The following is a 21,833-nucleotide window of genomic DNA, read 5'->3' as shown; positions in this document are numbered from 1 at the left end:
GCTACTCCCCATTGTTATCCTCAGAGCCCTACAATCAAGAGACAACTCAAGTCATAGTTATTCAGAGCCAGCGTAAAATGAGCGGGTTAAGTGGATCAGGGTGCAGGTAGAGGAGCAATGAAGCAAGGTGGAAGGACCAGAAACAGTTTTGCTGGCCCTGGGTGAGGAGGAGGAGGAAGGGCTGACTCTCTGGCAGACATCATGGTCTCCAGTCCGTAGGCCCATCTTTCACAGAGGGGATGTGGCTCAGGCAGGTCCTCCCAAGACCTCATTTTCCCTGCGTAGAGAGCCTTTTGGAAGAGCATGTGGAGAAAATGTTGCCCTGTGTGGGCTTTAATACCTCCATCAGACCCCTCAGCTCTGTGAGGATCAGGGTAGTCCTGGGATGGTGGCCCCTGTCCAGACCCCTAGTGGCAGTGAGGATGGATGTACCTGTGTTCTTGGGTGGGCTGGGTGGCCTTATATGGTCTGATGACTCCAAATCAGAGGCCTATGTCCTAGAGACTTGACTCTGTTTCATGTCTAGAGAATACTCCAACTCAAGGCCCCCAAAGAAAAGTGAAACTCTTGTCCCATGGAGCTTCTGTCAACCAATTCACTCTATAGGGATCAGGTTCTGCTCTTGGGGGAGACCAGGGAACCATTGTGTTCAGCTAGTCTCAGCCCATACTTCCTACTTGTGAGCTGACTGAGCTAAGAGAGTGTTTGCCTGATTCAGGTAGGAGGACAGCCAAGCTTTAGGAAACCTCTGCTGCATTCTGATGCCATCCATTAAGCTGGGTTGAGCACATGGACTTGAGGTTTGAGAGGAGGGGGAAAATTCTCAGCAGGGAGATAGATGCCATTTTTTAACATGAACAAGTAGCTGCAACAAGGAATGATGGGTATTGAGGAAAGCAGGAGACGACAGTACCAGGACTGGCCAGAATTGGAATAGACTCAATGATGGAATCATATTCCAAGGAGCAGCAAACAATCTCAAAGGCCCCAAGTTGGCTTTCAGAGCTATTTTTCAGGATTTGTAGGGTGAGGGGTAAGGAGTAAATAAGCACAGCTGGGGAGAAGACTGGGGCTCCTGGCCTCTCATGAAAAGATGCCATAGGAGTAAGGAGAAGCCACTGCCTTGGTGAAATTAAAAAATGGACTATGGAACTTAGATTTAATGTCTCCAAAAGGAAGGAAACAACTACATATCAATGCAAAAACTGTGGCTGAGAACCAGCTATGTAACAAGCATCCAAATGAGGGCAACATAAGGAGACCCCTGCACCTCACCCCCCACCATTACTGCTACCACACACACCTAGCGCAGTCACTCAACCCTGCTTCCCACCTCTGAGATGACACCAGGCCAGTCCCCCAATCTGGCACAAAACATGACAGTTTAGAGTGCTTTATAATATTGCAACCAAAATTCAGGGAAAATAAGGGATATTTAGCTAGCTCAAAATCCCCAACTTCCAAATGGATAGGGCAGGCTCCAACCAGTCAACCTAGGTGCAATAAAGAGAACAGCTCTCTTTCCTCAAAGGCTAAGCAGCCCTGCTTCCAGGTCCTTTTCAGTCCTTCTCATCAGCCAAGCTGAAGAATGCAGCTTCTTAGAGACCCCCTAGAGGAGGGTTCTATTTCTACTCTCAGATCAGGACCAGTGATTCTGAACCTATTTGGGCTGTAACTTCCCTTAAGAGTTTTGAAGAAAACTATGGATCCTCTTCTCAGAAAAATGTACCTTGCACATACAGGTATAATCTTGCATAAAATTTCAGGAGCTTTACAGACCCCCAAAAGCCCCAGCTTAAGAATTTCTGCCGGGACTTCCCTGGTGGCGCAGTGGTTAAGAATCCGCCTGCCAATGCAGGGGACACGGCTTCGAGCCCTGGTCCGGGAAGATCCCACATGGCGCGGAGCAACTAAGCCCGTGCACCACAGCTACTTAGTCTGCGCTCTAGAGCCCACGTGCCACAACTACTGAGCCTGTGTTCCACAACTACTGAAGCCCATGAGCCTAGAGCCCATGCTCCGCAACAAGAGAAGCCACTGCAATGAGAAGCCCACGCACCACAATGAAGAGTAGCCCCCGCTCGCCACAACTACAGAAAAGCCCGCGCACAGCAACGAAGACCCAACGCAGCCAAAAATAAATAAATAAATAAATAAATAAATAAATAAATAAAAGTTTCTGCCAAAGGCAAATCTCTCCTTTCCTTATGCAAGAGCTGTTCCCCAGGGCTGATTAACTGCTATCTTAGATGTCCAACAGGTGAGTTAATATTCAGCATTGACCTCTAGTCATCCTGCACCCTTGGCAGATGGCAGATTCTCTGTTGTTGCCTGTAGCCAGAAGGAAGCAGAGCCCCTAGACTGAGACCTCATTTTGTTTTTCCAAAGAGCGCTCTCCTCCACCATCACTAGAAAACCTCAGACATTCCTGGCCTGGAACAGAGATAGTAAGCGACAAACCAAAAATAAATCTGGTCCAGTACACAACTGGGCCTGTGAAGAGAGCACCACAGACTGGGTCCTCCTTGGGCTGGCAGGAGAAAGGTATGTAGGCAGGACCAAAGCTGAACTGGGAAGGGGTCAGAATGGGTTCCCCTCCCTTCAGCCAAATGCAGTCTAGCTGGTCACTCTCGAGAGGCATCTGCTCTTTTCACGGCTCCCCTACCTGGGAACGCAGAGGCTACTGGAAGCAGGGCTCCTATCGGCTACACAAGTTCCACATTTGTCTCCCTTCTGACCGACAACCGCAACAACATCAAGGATAATGATGATGAAAGCATTTATTAAACACTACTCTGTGCTGTAAGTTCTTCACAGGAATTATTTCATTTAATTTTCCCAACAATCAAATGAAGTCGGCACTGTTATCCCATTTATAGATGAGGAAATTGAGACCAGGGGAGGTTAGGTAGAGTTGCTGAAGGCCACAAAGCTAGTGAGGGACAGAGACTGGATCTGCATCGATCTGATTTCAAACCTAATATTTTTAACCTCCACCTCCATGCTCCTTCCCCAAAGGCCAGAACTCGGACAAAGGCCTTGGAAATCCTCCAGAGTGATGGTCTGGTCTCCAAGTCCTTGCTTCCCCTTCCTTATCCTCTGTCCACCATGCAGCAGCCTGGTTCTCATCAGGGACTCACTTTATGGCGAGTTGGTTGGAAACTCTCAAACTCTATCTCCTATCTCTGTATGACTTTGCTATTTGAGTCCATATTCCATAGCCCTAAATTTATCTTGGAGCCTAAATTTATTTTAAACTCAGCTGAGCTCAGGAGCCTCATTTCCTCCTCAGGTTTAGAATGAAGGAGGGAGGTTCTTTTTCACTGCTGCCCTGGAATGTTATTGGAGGGAGGGGGTTTAGTTGTCACCACTCTCATTTTAAAGACTCGGGGGAGGGTCAAGTAACAGAGAGTAGAAGAGCCAGGATTTGGTGAAACGTCACCAGTGATGTTGGTGCGCTATGGAAGCCATACTTCTCTGGACACCTCCTACCCTGCGGCATTTGGAAACAGGGCACATAACCCCTTGGATAGCTAGTCTCCTCCCTTCCCTCAACTAGTGGATTCCAGGGAGAGTGAGTTCCCAGCTCATCAAGAAGCCCAGAAGAATGCTGCCCATCAAATGCTCAGTGGCCAAGGGGCCCCCTAAGTGCATGCTGAATGGCTGGAACCCCAGCCCACAGTGCTTTGGGGGGCAGCTGTGGGCAGAGTGGGCATTAAGCTATCTGTTGAGGCCAGGGTCATTGCCCTTTCCCCAGAACCTCATCTGGAGATGAAATACCTAAGGAGAGGAGACGCTAAGGCCCGAACAGAGGTGGGAGGTGCAGGAAGCTAAGGAGAGTTGGCAGCGGGCAAAGAAGAATCCTCTTGTATTCAGGGTCCCTGTCCTATGCCACCTGTGGGCAAGAGGTGAGATAAAACAGGATGACAGTACTTGCATTCAACATGGATGAGGCACTCAGCCCCCAGAGGCACTCTGGGAGTGGATGAAGTCCAACCGCCTAGCTAAGAGATGTTTACTGAGTATCTGCTGTGTGCCAGACTTGTCTAGGCACTGGCGATGCCTCAGTCCTGCCCTCACAGTGTTAGCCCATCAACAGAAAAAGAAAAGACAACTTTGGACAGTGATAAGCACTAGGAAGAGAAAGGAAACAGTGCTGTGAGGGAGAGTGATTGGAAGGGGGTCTCCTTGAAAGGAGAACATGAAAGCTGAGGCCTGTTTATGAAAAAGGGCCACCGTGTGAGGAGCTGTAGGGAAGCACATTCCAGGCAGAAGGAAGAGCAAAGCCAAAGACACTTAGGTGGCAATGGGCTCCATGCATTCAAGACACGGGAAGATGACCAGTATGGCTTAAGAGAGATGAACAAGGAGGTGAAAGGAAGGAGAGAAAACTGAGGAGTTAGATGGGGCCAGATCATAAGGGTCTTGTAACCATATTTATGGGCAAGCCGCTGTGTGGAGAATGGATTGCAGGAGGCAAGACTGGCCATAAGGAGACCTGTGAGGAGGCCATTAGGTGAGTAAATGGGGGACCGTATACTCTGTTACCCAAACCAGGATACCTGTGTAACTGAACAGGGGTGCCACAAACAATTAAACAGGGGCAACAGGCATAACGAGGACTTGCCACTGACAAAGCTCTAGCTGCAGTCAGTATGCCCCAGCCAGGACTGCCACAGGAAGTTCCGCAGTTTTTAGCAGTTCTGCTCTGACACACAGCTCCCAGCTCCAGGAGAAGGAATCGCTTTTCTGTTTGCCCAGGCTCTGGCCTGGTGCCCCATGCCCAAGCATTTGGTTTTTGTTTAGAGGCCACAGGCTACAGTTGCAGCACAAATGGAGCAGGAAGCCGTTTCCCCTGTGTTCTCTGGCACGGGGGCCGCCCACTCTCAGCGACAACCAACAGGACATGAATGAAAGAACAAACAGGGAGCACGTGGCCACCCCTTCTCAAGGTGGTGTGGAGAGGGTGGAAGCCAGAGAGGCATGGACAAGCCCTAAGTTCCAGAGCAGGGATTCTTAACATGGACTTGAGGAGGTCTGTGAAGCAGGCGAGAGGGTCCCAAGCTTTCATCAGATTCTCAAACCTAAAACTCCAAAAGAGATAAAGAAGCTTTGCTTTAGAGAGCAGTGGTTCTCACACTTCACTGTGCCTCAGAGTCACCTGGACAGCTTGTTACAACAGGGATTACTGGGTTCCTGCAGGTTCTGATTCAGTTCCGTCTGGAGTATGGACCAAGAATTTCTATTTCTGGGGACTTCCCTGGTGGTCCAGTGGTTAAGACTCTGCGCTTCCAATGCAAGGGTCATGGGTTCAATCCTTGATTGGGGAACTAGGATCCCGCATGCCATGTGGCGCAGCCAAAAAATTGGAAAAAAAAAAAAAGAATTTCTATTTCTAACAATTTCCAAGGGGATGCTAATGCTCTTGGTCCAGGGGCCACACCTTGAGAATCACTGCTTTAGAGGATACAAGAAACATGAGGGATTATGATCTTCCCTTTTCAGACAAGAGTTCTAATAGATACCACAGCCCTCCAAACCACCCCTAAGTCCCAAGGAATTTCATATTTTATTTTTGGAAGAAGCCCCTGGAGAGTGACACTCTGGACCTTCCCTTAGAGGTCAGGAAGCATCTGAGAAGTAGCATTTCAGAGGATGCAGGAAAAGTGCCTTCAGAAACGTAAAAGCCCAAGCAAAACTTTGAGCTGGAAACTACAGGGCTGGCCCTGACTGATCCAATTACTTGGCCAATTACTGGCAAATAGTGAGGTTTGGGGAATCTGGGCAGACCCAGATCCTCTCCTGGAGACTGCCTCTTGTTCCTTTTTGAGCCTATATCTGGAGCCAAATGAACCCAGATAGGAGGTCAGCCATAAGGAAGATAGGGTGTCTGCTGGGGGGTATAATCTGGGAACAAGAAAGAAATCGACAGCTCCGCTAGACAGAATTGAAGAGCTCATTCACAGAGCGTTTTGATCAGGTCATTGTGGTGAGGATGGGAAGAGGCAGGAATAGTACTCAGCACTATACTTACTTTAAGCAAGAGCAGTGGAGAGAGGCCTGGAAGGGCCATTTGCCAGCTTTCCTCAGACCTGCTCCGAGTAAGTCATTCCCCCATGAAAGGGGCAGGGGAAATGAAAATGTGGATTCATTAATGAATCAACCTTCAGAACAGGAAATGTGGCTTTTGAGCTATACAGAGAAATCTTCCTTTGCCGCAGGGAACACTGGCTTTGCCATCCAGCTAAATACATCCTGAGGTAAGGCACTGTCAAAGTCAGGAAGACCCTGCAAGTTACGGGAGGAGGTGGCACTAGAGTGTCTGAGACCAAGGGTCTCAGCTTGCCAGGACTCGTGACTTGAATTCTGACTGTGTGACCCTGGGCATACTACTTAATCTCTTTTTGTCTTAGTTTCCTCTTCTGTAAAATGGGGATAATAATAATGCCTATTTCATAGGGTTGTAGTAAGATTTAATGAAATAACCTAGATAAAACACTTAGCTTGCATATTTTAAGCACTCAATATTAGCTTTAAAAAAAAAAAAGTGGGGGGGCTTGGAAAAATTTAGGATGGTGGCAGTACAGACCCACCCTTAGTGTCGCTGCCAGAGACAGAAAGAGAAGGCCGAGCTAGGTCAGAGCGGCTGCCAATCTCCCTAGGAGGCTGACAAAGAAACTCCTGCTCCCCAGGGAAGGTCTGAGTTGTGAGCTGAGCATGCAGGGAGAGTCAGGATTCCTAGGATGGTGGGGTTAACTGGACAACCCTTCTGGCTGTGAGGTGGGGATATCCTGCTTTTTTAAACATTGCAACATTCAGTGAGTCTGTTTGTGACATTTTCTCACTGCCAGCCTAAGTGCCAAATGGCCTGATTTGATCAAAATGAATGAAAATCAATGTTGGTAGGAAAACTGGAACGACGTTATTGGAAACACTCCAGAGATTAGCAAAATTAAGGTAGAATCCCCATTTTCAGAGAAAAAAAGTGGCTCCTCCTCCTTAAGTTCCAGAAGCGTGGGGGATGGTGCTGAAGTGAAAGCAGTAGTGACTGTGCTGGCCCTGAGGTTACCCGGCAGCCAAACACAGAAAAAGGGATCTCTTTCCTCTGACCCTGAATGAGCAGAACCTCTTCTACAACCCAGTACCCCAAGTCAAAAAGTCCGATCTGCTTAGAAATTGTTACTGGCACTAGGAACAAAGAGAGTTCTAAAAACCATGCAAAAGAGCCCAAGTAAATGACATACCACATGGTTAAATAAAAGTTAACATCCATTGGAGGTGGGGGGGTGGGAAGCAATTGCCAATTATATCACTTTAGAAAAGAAAGTGCTGAATAAAGATGACTAATAGTTCTGTTGACCATGGTGGGCCCCTTTCTTGAGAGGCTCCCATGGGCCTGTAAGCCTTGCCCTATATAGTTCAGACCCATCCCAAGTCTGGGATGTTCCCCCTGTAGCCCTGCAATAGAACTCACCTCCAGTCCTCCAAAATAACCACAGGGCATATTTAATCATAGTCCCATTTAGAATCTTTTAAAGATTAAGGCCACAGGACAGTTAGGAAGGGGCCTGGCTTCTGGCTTTTCACTCGCTTATACTTACTATAAATCGTGGCTAGAGTTTCTACCACAACGTCCTGTACTGGAGAGCCCTCCTCCGGGACAGGGACCCAGGAGTTTGTCTGATTCCACCTGGAGGAAAGAGGGGAATCTTCAGGAAGTACACACCTGTTCTCTGTGTGCCACCCAAATCAGAGGCACTGCCCAACTTAGGGAAAATTAGAGTTTCTTAGTACCTGCCCTACCTACCCAAAACCCTCAGCTTTAAGTTTTCATGCAGCAAAATGTCTGTATTATTTTTACTGGAGTTGGTGATTGTCAGATGTGGAAGCTGGTCCAAAGCTAGCTAGCTGTGGCTAGCTGTAGTCCAACAGCTAGTCTGCTGTTCTCTACAAAGGAGGGCCATTTTAGCAGGAAAAAACCAAAACAACAACAATGACAACAACAAAACTTTCTTGGAATTTACCCAGGGAAGCCTGAAACTGTGCTACTGTGAACTTGAGATATTTCTATGGCCATGCATCAGTTTTTAGAGTATAACAGCTGCTATACACATTTAAATAACAATGAAAAAATTTTCTATAGTGTGACTTTTGCAGGAACCTTGTTCCTGCAACTGCTTGTTCCAAGCCTTCTCATATCCAGCCCAAAAGTAAGTGAAAGCATCAGAAAAGATAAAATGAGGAGAAAAAACAAATAAAACTTCCAAGTCCATTTCTAAAGGTTGAGGAAAATATCATACACCTGAAGCCACTGCTGCTTTTTGAGTCAGAGGCCAAAACTAGGATGGTTCTTTTTGGTCAGATAATCTAATCTTCTCTGAGAAGGTCCCATTAAAACTATTCTGAAGGATCACTCCTGTGCCACATTTTTATTGGTAACTTCATTCACTGTCTACCACTCCACTCACTAGAAAAGCAGTTTTGAAAGGATCTTATTTTCAAGCACAACTGCTATTTTCTGCAGAGGATTCTCTTCATCTTTTGTCATGACTCTTTTGTAACCCAAACCAACTTCAAATTTAAAACGACAGAAAACAAAAAGCCTTCTATGGAAAAGGGACATGATCTATGGGAAAAGTTTCTCTTTCTCTTCAATTGTGATGGCTCGGTTAACTGTCACACCACCAGAGAATTTTAAAAACTGACTCAAGAAGCCAGATAGGGAAGCCATTCACATAAAATCTCTAAAATTAAATAAATTTGTTTTAAAATAAAATAGAAAACAGTTTTCCAGTGTGAGACAGACCACTTAATCCTTACAGCAAATTAATGATTAGGCAAGTATACCTGCTGCTGAATCCTTAAAATGGTTTCTATGCCCCCCCGCCCCCCAAAAAATTCCAAGAGCAACCATAACCACCCCCACCAAAGGCACTGAAACAAAAGACTGATCTGTTTATATAGTCACATGAAAAATAAACATCTTTATTTTTTTGCCTACTTTATTTCATTTTTTCAAATAAAATTTAAATCTGTACAAAGTATACTGTTACAGTATATATTTTGTAAGAATCAATGCCTAAAAGAATCACAATACTTCAATAAGCAGTACAGCAGACCTCGCTAGTTTCAGCTTTGATATTGAACAAACTCAAGCCGGCTGATGCACAACACATTTGCTTGGTTTCCACATGGTGAGTTCCCAGCACTGAGATGGGAGAACATGACAGCAAGTATGGTTATATTACAGCCCGACACACTGAGCTTCTTCATGTGATAATAACTGCACATATTTAATACAGAATGCTCAAATTTACTTTTTAAATTGCATTTGCTTACTTCTTAGTTGGAAAAATTCAGCATTCTTAATGGGGTCCCCAAACAGTGCAAATTAATGATATTCTACTGTATAATTGGCACATCTCCAATAAGGATTAACTTGTAAACTCAAAGAATATTACAACTTTGTCCTAAATTTTAACTAACATACATCTGGTCCATTTAACCAAAGTCATTTTGGAAAGATATTAAAGAACAATTCTATTTCTGAAAGGATATTGTTTTGACCATTCTTTAGAGAAGATAAATTTTTAAATTGTCGTTAAAATGTTTTACTATAAAAATTTTACAAACTCGATTAGAAATTTCAAGATTATGATTCACAGCAGACAAATACAGACTGTTTATATTCCAACAGTACCTACTCTTTAGACTTTCAAACAGAGCACAACCATGTCAGCTGTGTTAACTAAAATTTTGAACAGTGTACTAAATTTATAAGTGGTGCTGGGTCTAGCAAGTGTAAATACACAGTATATTTTAATGAAAAGAATTGTCTTCTTTATACTTTATTTGTTTTCCCATAAGGAAACAATGTTTACATTCTTTAATAAAGTTAATCTTACATCAGAATATAACTTAATACTGTCAGCAACAGGGACCACACACAGTAAATAAGAAGCACATTTAAAATAAGTCTGAATTCACATAGATTAACATTTGTTGGTTAATAAAATATCGACAGTATTACAATCTTACAATATTTACAGTAAGAAAAATCTAGAGTAATATATACCTTTCACAGCAGGATTCCTTTTTTTAATTATTATTTCTTCCAGTTTGGGATTGTGTATACACGAAAAGCTCAAATAAAGCAACTCTGCAATATAATCTTAAAATAATGGCTACTGGGGGAAATTCTATCACAACCATTGAAAATAATGGTGACTTTTCACGGAGTCTGTGGCATCTGAGAACCTAGTTAATTAACCAAAGACTTGCTCAAACTAGCCTCAGTTACCCAGATTAAAGCTGCAGAACTCCGGCCTTCCCTGACTGCTAAAAACCCAACAGATGTTCTCAACATGCTATAAGAAAAGAGGGAAAATAGGTTTCAGTTCACACCTCATGGCTGGAAGCCTCCGGCTAGTGCACATTCCCCAACTTATGCTAAGAAGAGGGCCAACTTCCTCCCTAAAACACCACAAGAGTTTACCCTCCAACTACAGGGCACTGTGACACCAAGCTCACTCATTCCTCAACTTTCCAGCATTAGGATAAGGCATGAACTTGGCCCATATAATACACACCAGCATCTTAGAGACTTGGGGTCGGGGCAAAGAAATATACTAGTGCAGTTTGCACTGAGATCAACAGGGAAAATGGGAAGCGATGCATGTTTCCAATTAGAATAGCAAGAAGACCCACATCCCTAAACTGGAATTTGGCCAGGGCATCAGAGTTAGCACCCCCTCTCTGAGTACCACAAGCAATTAGGATGTGTTCTCTGGGCCTCCTCCAAGAGAGAGCATCTACAGTAAGTAACACCATGTGGGACATTAGTTCAGTGATGACTCCCAAGAAAGCAGATACAAGTCTTAAATCTGGGGCTGTCCACAGCACCTGAGGTCACTCATCAGAGCTGTGACCTGTCCCAACCCTGCTTACTTTAAGAGATCTGATGGGCACAGAGCACTCAGGGATACAGCTGCTGGCTACTTTGGACTCTAGATCTCACAGGTAATCAACAGGTATCTGGGATTGCATTAGCAGACTGTACCACAGCTCCTTAAACAGACACTGTCAGGTATGAAATCATGTCAAGCATGAATCTTCACTGTCAGGTCAGAAATCAAAGTGGGAGTCTTCCCACATCAGCCAAGGTTATTTTGTCAAAACCTTAGAGGAGTTGAACAGTTTTTTATGTTGCAAGTGATTAGTTTACTTATTTCAGTCAAGCTGGATTAGCAAACCAGACTGATTTATTTAGTTAGCTTTGTTTTTTTGATTCTTACGTATGTGTTAACCCAAAGCTGTTCTATTTGGGCTAAATACACTGACAGAGAAAATTCAAACAACAAAAGTTTTCAGCAAACTTCTGTGGCATTTTCTTTTTGGAAGTCAATGCAAGATCTAAAGGTATTTCTACCCAACAAAGTCTGTTTAAGTGTTTAATGTTATTTCCTTTTTGGTCCTATATAGAATGCTATGACTTCTATATAGGTCTGAATGCTGCTCCATGTAGATGCTTTCTGTATATCTAAAAATATATACTTTTCAGTAGTTCAATACATGGTTAATCTTCCCACAGAGGAAGATTTTTGTAATCACATGTTGCAAAGTAGAAAAACATCTCCTTTCTAAGAAAGGAAATACGTATACTTTCCTATTGTACACTTTTGAATAAGCCCAAAGGCATGCACCAAAAAATCATTATTAAAACTAATACATGCACTAAAATGGTATACAGTTAGACTTAAATAAGGTGCTGCTTTCTCAATTTTCAAATTTGAAGAAGATATTTTGTCGGTTGTTGACTCAAAGATCTCCCCCACCCCCACCCCACTCCATGGCATCAAGAGAGAAAAATAAAAAGTAAGCATAAACCTTTAAACTATTCTTTACATGGGGGAAAGGACAGATATATCAACTATCCTATTTATAAACTGGATTACCAGTTTTAAATAAAACCAATATTTACTGGTAAAAATTGTCAAAGCTAATACATCCAAACAAATGTTACTAGTAAAGAATGTTCTACATAGAGAATAATTTACTTTGGTTTTATGCACCTTCTCAAAAATGATACCGGTGTCCCATACGTCACCAAACTGATGTGTTCCAGCAGAGCTGTAAGGCAAATCTTTTTCTTCCCTAGTGACGTCTTGTTTCCCAATACACAAAACTAAAATCTTTTGGTGAGAAAGGGGTTAAGATAATGGCTAACCCCTTGGCATCCTGAGCATTGTGGTTTATCAAACTCTACCCTGCTAGAAGCTGTCAGGCACCCTGACCCCTGCCTTGAACCAGGAGTGGCTCCCATGTCTAGAGATGCCCTGACTCCTTAAAAATAGCTCTCAGAACTTTGCTTCTTTTTTCCTTCTATCTGGATGTTATAATGTCTAACAAAGCTGGTAGGAATGTCACATTTTGCTAGTAGGGGCCATCATCTAACAATAATTCCAATCTGAAATGTTTTATGCCAGTACTTAGTTCTTAATTTTATCAATTGCATTAAAATTTTCTCTACAGAGTTTACTTAGAGATCCTTAACTTGGGTTTCAGAAGATGTGTGATGCCCCTGAGGTTGTATGCAAAATTATCTGTATATGTTGTATTTTCTTTCTGGGGAGAGGGTCCATCACTTTCGTCAGATTATCAAAGGTATCTGTGACCCCCAAAAGGGGTTAGAGGGACTTAGAGGGATACCCGTAATTCATTTTATAACAGGATTGGGAAATGGGGGCAGAAAACTAAAAATGCCCTCAGAAAAGGGGGGGGCCAAATTGTTGATCTTTTCCCTTTATTCACATTTGGGAAATAAGTGCTTCAAACTAGGAAAAATAATTAAGCTGATTAAATTCCATTTAAAAATAATCAAAGCCACTTTCTAAAATTTTTTCATTATCCATATATGGTAAATTTAGTCTCCAAGAAAAGGTTTGGAGACTGAATTTTTCTCTTTTCCCAAAGGAAGTTCATAGATATAATGCTGATCATCATCCACATTTAACCCAAGACAACATAAAACCTAAGACAACTCTAATGATGTAAGCCTTTATGATTTTGAATAAAGGATTATCTAGAGTCAAATACACATTTGTCAACCTTCATTTCCCAAAATTGGTCCATATTTAGATAACTACCGGGCACAATTCCACTAGATAAACCTAAAATCTGAACAACGGAAGTTTAACTTTCTACCTCAATTAAAAACAAAGCCACAAGATTCCACAATAGAGTCCAGCCACAAACATTCACACTATGTCACAGAGAAGTTTCTCATTTCAAATACATCACTGAATTTTCAGCAGAATTTGCAAACTTAAGATCCAGAATGAATAGCAAAACATGCTGAGACGAGCATGTCAAGAATTAAAACACCAGCCCCGCCGCACCGCCCGCCCCCACCCCCCCATCCAGAAACACACTCAGGCATTCCAAAAATAAACCAGATCTGAAGAGAGGCCTCTCACTTGTTGGTTTTAAGTATGAAGTGCCTAAAAGGCTATGGGAAAGGGAATATAAAATGAAGTAATTAAATAACTTACAAAATATAATTTTAGCCAAAACACATTTCTGTTCTATTGACAAAACCGTCAATTTTTTTTTTTTTTTTGCAATTCCGAACACTAACTGTGTCGCGCAATCTCGCTAAGACAAAAAATATGTTCACAGGTACACTTTTTGTTCTCCTATTCTTTCTAGAGCACATCTTGAGGTTATAATAATGCCTCTAGTTAAAATAAAGTCTCTTACCCCCGTCACCCTCCCCTCCTCAAAAAGTGAGTCAACCTTGAATTCCAAAAAGGAATATTCATTTAATATAATTATTTCGATACCAGTTATATCACATAGACCATGAGGAAACTCCATGAGTATTATGGAAAACTACATGAAAGAGGGAGCTGCCACTTGCCACCCACTTCACTTCCAGCTTTTAAAGCCAATACCCAGCTAGACTCAAATCTCATTGACTTCAGTGAAAACAAATCAACACTCCAAAATCAGGCCATTTCAGGCTGGAAACTGGATCTTAAAGACACCACTTCATGTGTGTGTATATATATATATGTATACATATATATATATATACATATATTATTTTTTTTCTATCCTAAGCTTTCACTTTGTCTATTCAAATAGTCTAATAAAACTCACAGTTACAAAGGATTTTATTGGCAAATAAAGGCCCATATTAAAAATTTTATCAAAACAAATTTTTGTTCTACATAGCTAACACTAAGAAATATTTTCTTGGACTTATAAAGAATATTTAATTGCATATAAGTTTTGCTTTGGGAGGGATATTGAAAACATAATTCTGTAAGAAATTAGAAAAGACTAGAAACAAAAGTGAAAGTGACTAGTCTTAACTTTCAAAAAATCAAGTGCAAAGATAAATAGTGCAAATAATGAAAACTAGAAATTTTATAGGCAACTTTACAGTCTTTCCTGCTTTTGCACTTTTACATATTGACAACTTTATAAACCCTAACAACTGTATGCAGCATGGAAATGGGCTATCATTTATCTCCATTGACTAGACTCAAGGAAGCCTTTCAAAGACTTGTCTCACAGTCATTTAAATCACTGGTTCTTGACACAGGTTTGGGAATTCACTTCTTTTTAAACAATTCCTAAGGGAGGGGTTATTTAAGAAGGCTCTACACTGACTTAAGTTATAGTATGTAACTACAATAATTTAAAATCTGACACACAATACTATGTGAAAACCATACTAAGTGCCAACTCTACAAAATAAGTTAAAATAAAAATAATTCTTCTATTATTAATGTATTTGACATTTGTTAAAAAACCCCACTACATTCCAAATACAAAATCAGAACCTCTTTTTTTTAGTTATCTTTAAAGAGGTTTTATCACTAACGTATACAGATTTGGGTAAACTGAAACTTGAAAGTAATCTGTCAAAATCACTGAGAATAAGTCCATACTAAACTAGAAAACAGAGTTAATCCAAATATACTTGAATTATATAACTTTAAAAACAAGTATGATAGCAACTCTTTATCTTAAATAATTTAAAATGCTCCTGGGATACTGGGAACAGAAATCTAAACAGAATCACTTCACCCTACAAAGGACGCAAGAACTTCCAAGATGTACTAAACTATATTATTAACATTTGCCACCAACGAACTCTTGAGAATTCTACAATTTTAAAGTAACATAGAAAGTGGGAGAACAAACAGAAACTTGAGTTCGGGGGTGGGAGGGGTGTATGTTGTTCTAATTTCAGAAATATAGTATTATTGAGGATCTCATAAGGTCTACAATGTTAAATGGTTGCTAGGATTGTAAATATAAAAGAAATAGAAAGGATACCTAAAATTGCAATTCAGTGTTTTTACCCGGTTTATTGTCCTCTTCTAGAAATTCATGTGGAACAAAGGCTCAAGGTTCTATAAATGCGAGGCATAATATAGATCTTTGTGGACAATAAAATCAAATAATTTGATCTAAAGAACATTTTGAAAAGCAAAGGTAAACTACATTGTAACATGAGCCCAGGAGAATGTAAGATACATATTTCTGGTAGTTTAAAAATGGTAACGGTGAAAAAGTTTGGAACTTTCTTATTTCTTCCCCTCAAAATAAGTCTCCAGCAGCAACTTGCCTTGACCAGAAAAGTTGCCATTCCACAATTGTGCTATTTAATTTGTCCAGAAAAGCAAACATCCTATACCCAAAAACAGATTTGTATATTGCATCCTCACTATAACATCTAGTTACAGACCAATAGCTTTCCCATAACCAACAAGGGACCCATTTTCTGATTTTACTGAAACTTCCTTAGTGAATATCAACTTCATTGTCCTCAGCAAACAAACTCTCATTTAAGACTCCATCTCAGTGTCTTTTCCTACCTCCAGTAAAAATTTCTCCCACTTTACCTTGAAACCATTCCCTTGTATACCTCTCACACTCCACTCATAAACACATTAAACAGCTCTCCCCTTTCTGCTCTCCAATTTCCAAACCAGTAAGTCTCAGCTTCCAGGAACTTACCCAAAATACACATACTTCTTACTTTCTTAAATTCACAAATTTCTTAACAATTTCGATGCTCTTCAAACTGCCAACTTAAGACTATGGGGAAAACAGCAGTCAGAAAAAACTGCCCAATTACCTCATAATACAGAAATCTTTCTGGGATCAGTTAGCTATGTTCTTTTCTAAGGCAGGAGTCAGCAATTTCTTTACTTCCTTCCTAAGGAGGTAAACTGGAGTGCCACTGGTAGGCCTATGGCAAGGAGAAGGATAAAGGAGACAAAAACAAGGGAAAAGGAGGATGGGAAAAAGAAAATTCCAGTGTTTATGGTAGGGAGGTAGGTCAAATGTCACCAACAACTACCTGCACTGGAAACTGCCCACCCACTCTAGCTCAAAGGGAGTTTGACCCATTCCCCAACATATGTCTATTAATTCATCAGTGGATGGCCATCACTGAGCTGGTCAATGTGAATACATAAGTCACCTGTCCCATAAATTTGACTGCCACTTCATAATAAGAACATCTTAAGTCCTCCTAGGATCCTTCTGCGTTAATCCAGTTTAGAGCAAAACACATGCTAACAAGAGTAGTTCCACGTTTCTCAAAATTCTAGAATATAAAGGTTTGGTCCTTGAACTTGGAGGCTTCTAGACTTATTAAAGTGCATCCTAAATCAAGAAAATTAGACTCTTTAGCTTAAATTCTTTCCAGGAAATACTACAAAAATTTAATTAATAAGCAAATTACTAATAATCACCAAAACAAAGTATGTATTCATGAAAATGCAAAAATCTTATAATTCCAAAATGAGTAAAATATTTCTGGTCCATAAGAAGTAACCTTATTTTACACAGAGGCTCACCACCATGTTTCTACCTATCAAACAAGACAATTTTCCACAAAAGCAAAGCACATCAGGAAAAAAAAAAGAAAGGGAGGAAGGAAGGGAGGGAGGGAGGGAGGGAAGGAGGAAGGTAGGGAGGAAGGAAATGCCAAACACAATATGGGGACAAAATAAAAATAAATGAATAGCTATGAAATTCTTTTCAAGAAAAATGTTTCTAACAAGTGACGTTTGCCATACTCAACTTTCCTAAAGGCATATATGAATGAATAGCTATGAAATTCTTTTCAAGAAAAATGTTTCTAACAAGTGACGTTTGCCATACTCAACTTTGCTAAAGGCATATGTTGCCTAGGACCATTCAACATCAAAACTTGGTAGTCAGTTTAGCAGCTGAAAGATGACAAACTGTTGGCTTGAAACCAATCATGTATTTCACTTTTCACCTGGTTGTCTTGCATTATGAAATTCTACCTGACTCATGCTAATGCTAGTTTAGATGATCTTCATTTAGCCCATAATAATGAAATTTCTGCTCAAAGAGTCTATCAAATGGCCTAGGCCTTAAATTCAGGTTTTGTTTTAGGATCAAATAACTCTTCAAATATTAAAATCAGCTTTTCTTAAAAATTTATTGCAAATTCTTCATAGTAATTAATGTTGCTGAGTGAAAACAGTAATTTTAATAGAAGTGAACGCTTAAGCTTCACATAATTTCACTATGAATGGCCTAAATTTGGTTAATTTTCAATGAAAATAAACAAATATTATATGATTTAAAAGTGGATAAACTTCAACAGACAACTTTGCACAAATAACTTTAGTGAATTTATTCACTTAAGGAATTCTAATAAATTCTCTTTCCTATTCATTCCACTCTCATGGGGAAGTGTGTGTATATATATATATATATATCTCATTAAGATATTCAGATTTAGGGATCATCAACTATAAATGTTATACTCAGAGTTATCACCAATTTTCCAAACCTAAGTTGCTAAAGATTCTCTTGTTTTAGCATCCTTTTACATAGAAAGCTGGATCTCATTCTGATACTGAAAATGAAAAAAGTCATCAGATTTGGTATCTCATTTTTTATGGGGGAAAAAAATATTAAAAGTATGTTCACATGTATAACAAAACAAATCGTGGAGCTATGAAAGCCACCAGAACAACAATTTCAGAAATCCCTGTTCTGAAATCATATGGAAATGTGTGTATGTGTAACATGAAAAAAATGAATGGGAATATTGAAGAGAGGGTGAACCATGTGTGGGAGATAAAAATAATCATGCCCATGGTGGGGTCAACCATGGCTGGCAGATAATCCAAAATATCATAAAAGAAAAATGTGTTAGTTTAGAAAGTTTCAACATTGCCAAATGCAAAATGTTAAAGCACAGAAAAAATGAATGAGACAACCCCCACAAACATCATTTCATAAGGAAAAAAAGTAGAAAAAAGTGACCTATACATCTTTTTCAATATACCAAATCTTAACTGACTTAAAGATTATATAAAGTACTTGGGCCATGGTACCCACCCAGATTCTCATTATCAACAGACTTATCTTTTCCCCTCCCTTCCACCCAAATTTAGTTGTTTTCCTGCAGAAAAAGCACAGCATTCCTATATTAATAAGTATAAGAAATGAAAACAGTGAGTACAACTGATATAGATCCATTGACTTTTATTACAAATGTACTTGATCACTTGGCTTCAAAAAGTTTTTAAAATCAATACCCTATTTTCTGTATGCCAGTACAAAGCAAACTGTTTTACAAATTAAATACCTAAAAATTTGACAAAAATATTAAAATTTGATGAAAAACAATTATAAAAATCCTTAATCTCTCTCTTCAAAAAAGGAGGCAGTCTTCCCAGTCCTATTGTACAATATTAATAATATTCACCATTTTTAGAATAGGTAGCTAAATTATATTCTTCTGTTAGCATACAAAACTCTTAGACTAATAGATTTTATTTGTATATGCTCCAGTTAAGTTTGTGAATGCCATCTGATTGCAATATAATCAACTATCTTTGAGTCCTAATTTACACTTATTTAATAATTTGCATAGTTTAAAAGGGATAAAGGTTATTCTATAACTAATTATCATAGGCTATTACAGTGCTATTTTTCAAGGCAACAAGTATTTGCTCCCAAATGAAATTATCTTCTTTAGGCAGGGGTTAAAATTACTAGCAGCTTTCTCCATTACCTGAAAAATCAAACTGGAATAGTTATCCATCTCTAGATGTGAAGACCTAAAAAACACATTGATACATTTTTCACTTTGAGTCAAATTTCAACCCCTGAATGGGACAACTAGAAAGTGAGACTTTCAAGGTTTTTTATTTCCCTGTTGGTTTTGGTTTCTACTCTCCATGGCTTTTGAGAAGCTGGAAAAGTTTGTCTTTCCTGACTCACATTGTCTTTTTTCCATTTGGCAAATATTCATCTACCTCCAATCTGTATCTAGTGGAGGAAAAGCCAACATGGCTTTTCTTATGAACTTCCTTTGTTGTCAAAGCCATGTATAATGATTTCTACAGTTCTGGTTAGTTAACTATAGCTCCCTCTGTGGCTGGATGACTGCTGTTTCCAACATCAGCATGATAAATAGGAGGCACAAATAAAAAGTAGCTTAAAAAAAGATTTGGTGACTTAAAAGAAAAAACAAAAAAACCCCAAAAAGCGAACAACACTAAGCACACACACTTACATGGGCATTTCAAATCTGGTGGCTGATCTCTGGATTAAATTACTTGACAATGTCTCTCATTTTAAAGAACGCAATGCATTTCAAGTGTTCTTTTATACTTAGGCAAATAATATAGTTTAACCAAGCTCTTGGACCTTAATTGTAAGACAAAGCAGATCATTAAAAATAAGGCATACTTGTCATGAATTAAGTTTTGTTTACTTGTTTTTGGCACATTTGATCATACTGTCTTCTATGAATAAAACATATGGTCAAATATACCATTTCCTTTTTTGTTTCAGCACAAACAGGGTTTACCAACTAGTAAAATAAAAACAAGGAAAAACTCCAACATAAAACACTGAGATATAGAACCTTGGTAAAGTACCGAGCACCTGGGGGGAAGGGTGGGAAAAGGATGAAACAGGCGAGGGGAGAAGGAAAGGTTGGGGGGGGACTTGGGGAGGTAAAGTGAGATGCAAAAAAAGAGCATCTTTACAGTCATTTGTCTTTTCTATGATCACGTCTTAAGAAGTCTTAAAAGATCTGCATGTGGATTTCTTTTTAAAACCACTGACCATAATTCAGACACTGGTTTCAAAATCTGAGTAAGATTGTGTTTAACTGTTAAGTGTAAAGACAATTGCACAATACATGTGCTTCTTGATCCGGTAGGATTCCAAGCAGAATCTGAAGTCTATAGCTAAGAAAGGCTTCACTTTAGGTAACTCGGACCCTAAAGAAAACCTCATGAAAGAACTCGCATCTCAAAGAAAGGACACTTTGCCTAAGTTTGCTGTGTTTTTTGTTGACTTGCACTACTTATTGCTGGCTACTATGAAACACTGATCTAGGAGTACTCCAACAACCTGTAGTACAAGGCTTAACTTTAAGAAGCTATAGTAAACAAGAGACAAAATCAAAGCAATTCTCTTTCCTAACTAGTAACAGCACAGAGAATGCAGTCTTTTCCATATCACAGTTAAAGTACAGTGAACAAAACAGCTCAACAAACCTTAAGACAAAAAAGTGCAGGTTATTAATGTTTACATGCAGTTGATAAGCATTCCAAATGTCACATTATGCACTGTAAAAGCTCAACTTTACTATATGGAAATAAGAAAAATGCACCTTGGGGGAAGGGGAAAAGCAATTTAATCATTTCCAGTGATTTTGTAAGTAAAGAAACTCCTAACTATTGTACGGTCACCTCATATTAAACATTGTATGAATATTAAAAGCAAACAATTTAATGGGAAAATGCACAGTACAATGGAAATAGCTTGTTATTCAACACATACAGTAGATCTCAAAGACAACACACTCAACCAGGGAGCTTAAAAATACCAAATCAAAACCCAAAGAACCAGCAGAAAAAAAAACCCTTCAAAGACAACTGTTTCACCTTCCTAGGCCAATGCTTTACAATGTGAGAAGCACTGATACCTTCCAGCTCCTACAGGTGGTGTCTTCTACATACAGCAGTTAGATCTATATGGCTGGATTTGCCAAGAAAACAATTCCATCCCCAGAACTCTTTATGTCAGACAAGATCCATTTTTTTTTAAACCAAAATACTTTCTACAGAATTCCAAACCAAAATGTACTGTTTAAGGCATCTTTTTTTTATAACATTTTCTCTTCACTCAAAGATGATAGTCATGCAGCAGTTTAATGATAAAAATATATTAATATTTTACTATACAGCAGCAAGAAGTTAGTTGTCAATTAAAAGCACACGAACATCTTTAAATGAAAACCTGTAAAAGACTACCGTTACAAACAATTTCAGTTGGGAGGACACCAGCTTAGTAAAGTGCTCTCCTAAGCTTTGCATTTTCATACCCTACACCTTGAATATATGAGTTATAGAACATACTTTTGATAGAAGGCTTGTACACTTGGGGAACACAAATACACTTAGCATATAATGTAGCCAGTAATAACTAGCACCACAGCTACATGGAAATCCTTTACATACACCAACTTGGCTTTCACTTTTAAAATGAAGCTCAGAATCCATGGCTCAGTAGGATAACTATAATTGTGTTGCTCTGCTTTTTAACGGGTCTACATAAGTTAATAGCACTGGCAAAAATCAAAGGATAGCTTCAGACCTCTTATAAGTTTAGGAGACAGTGCTAGTGACCACAAATAGACTCACTACCTGATGTCCAAGTACAGGTTCACTGGAAATTGCTGCACGTTAGTTAAGTTTTTAAAATCTTTCTACACATAATAAAAAAAATATATTATGAACGATACA

At 39.7% G+C, this 21,833-nt stretch overlaps 1 protein-coding gene across 1 annotated transcript; it reads right to left on the bottom strand.

Annotated features, from left to right (window-relative positions):
• Positions 1 to 8,982: 8,982 nt before the first annotated feature.
• IGIP (IgA inducing protein) lies at positions 8,983 to 13,385 on the bottom strand. The gene has a single exon (XM_057541839.1). The coding sequence runs from the start codon at positions 9,289 to 9,291 to the stop codon at positions 9,130 to 9,132; it is 162 nt and encodes a 53-aa protein (XP_057397822.1). The 5' UTR covers positions 9,292 to 13,385; the 3' UTR covers positions 8,983 to 9,129.
• Between the last annotated feature and the right edge of the window lie 8,448 nt (positions 13,386 to 21,833).

Source organism: Balaenoptera acutorostrata, chromosome 2, assembly GCF_949987535.1.
Source record: "Balaenoptera acutorostrata chromosome 2, mBalAcu1.1, whole genome shotgun sequence".
In the NCBI taxonomy this organism is placed as follows: Eukaryota; Metazoa; Chordata; class Mammalia; order Artiodactyla; family Balaenopteridae; genus Balaenoptera; species Balaenoptera acutorostrata.
Note: the sequence above shows the minus strand (reverse complement) of the source record. Positions and strands in the feature narration are given on the sequence as shown.

What these genes read in the sequence shown, in the direction of transcription:
- IGIP (XM_057541839.1), bottom strand. Translation starts at nt 9,291, where the DNA reads ATGTGCAGTTATTATCACATGAAGAAGCTCAGTGTGTCGGGCTGTAAT.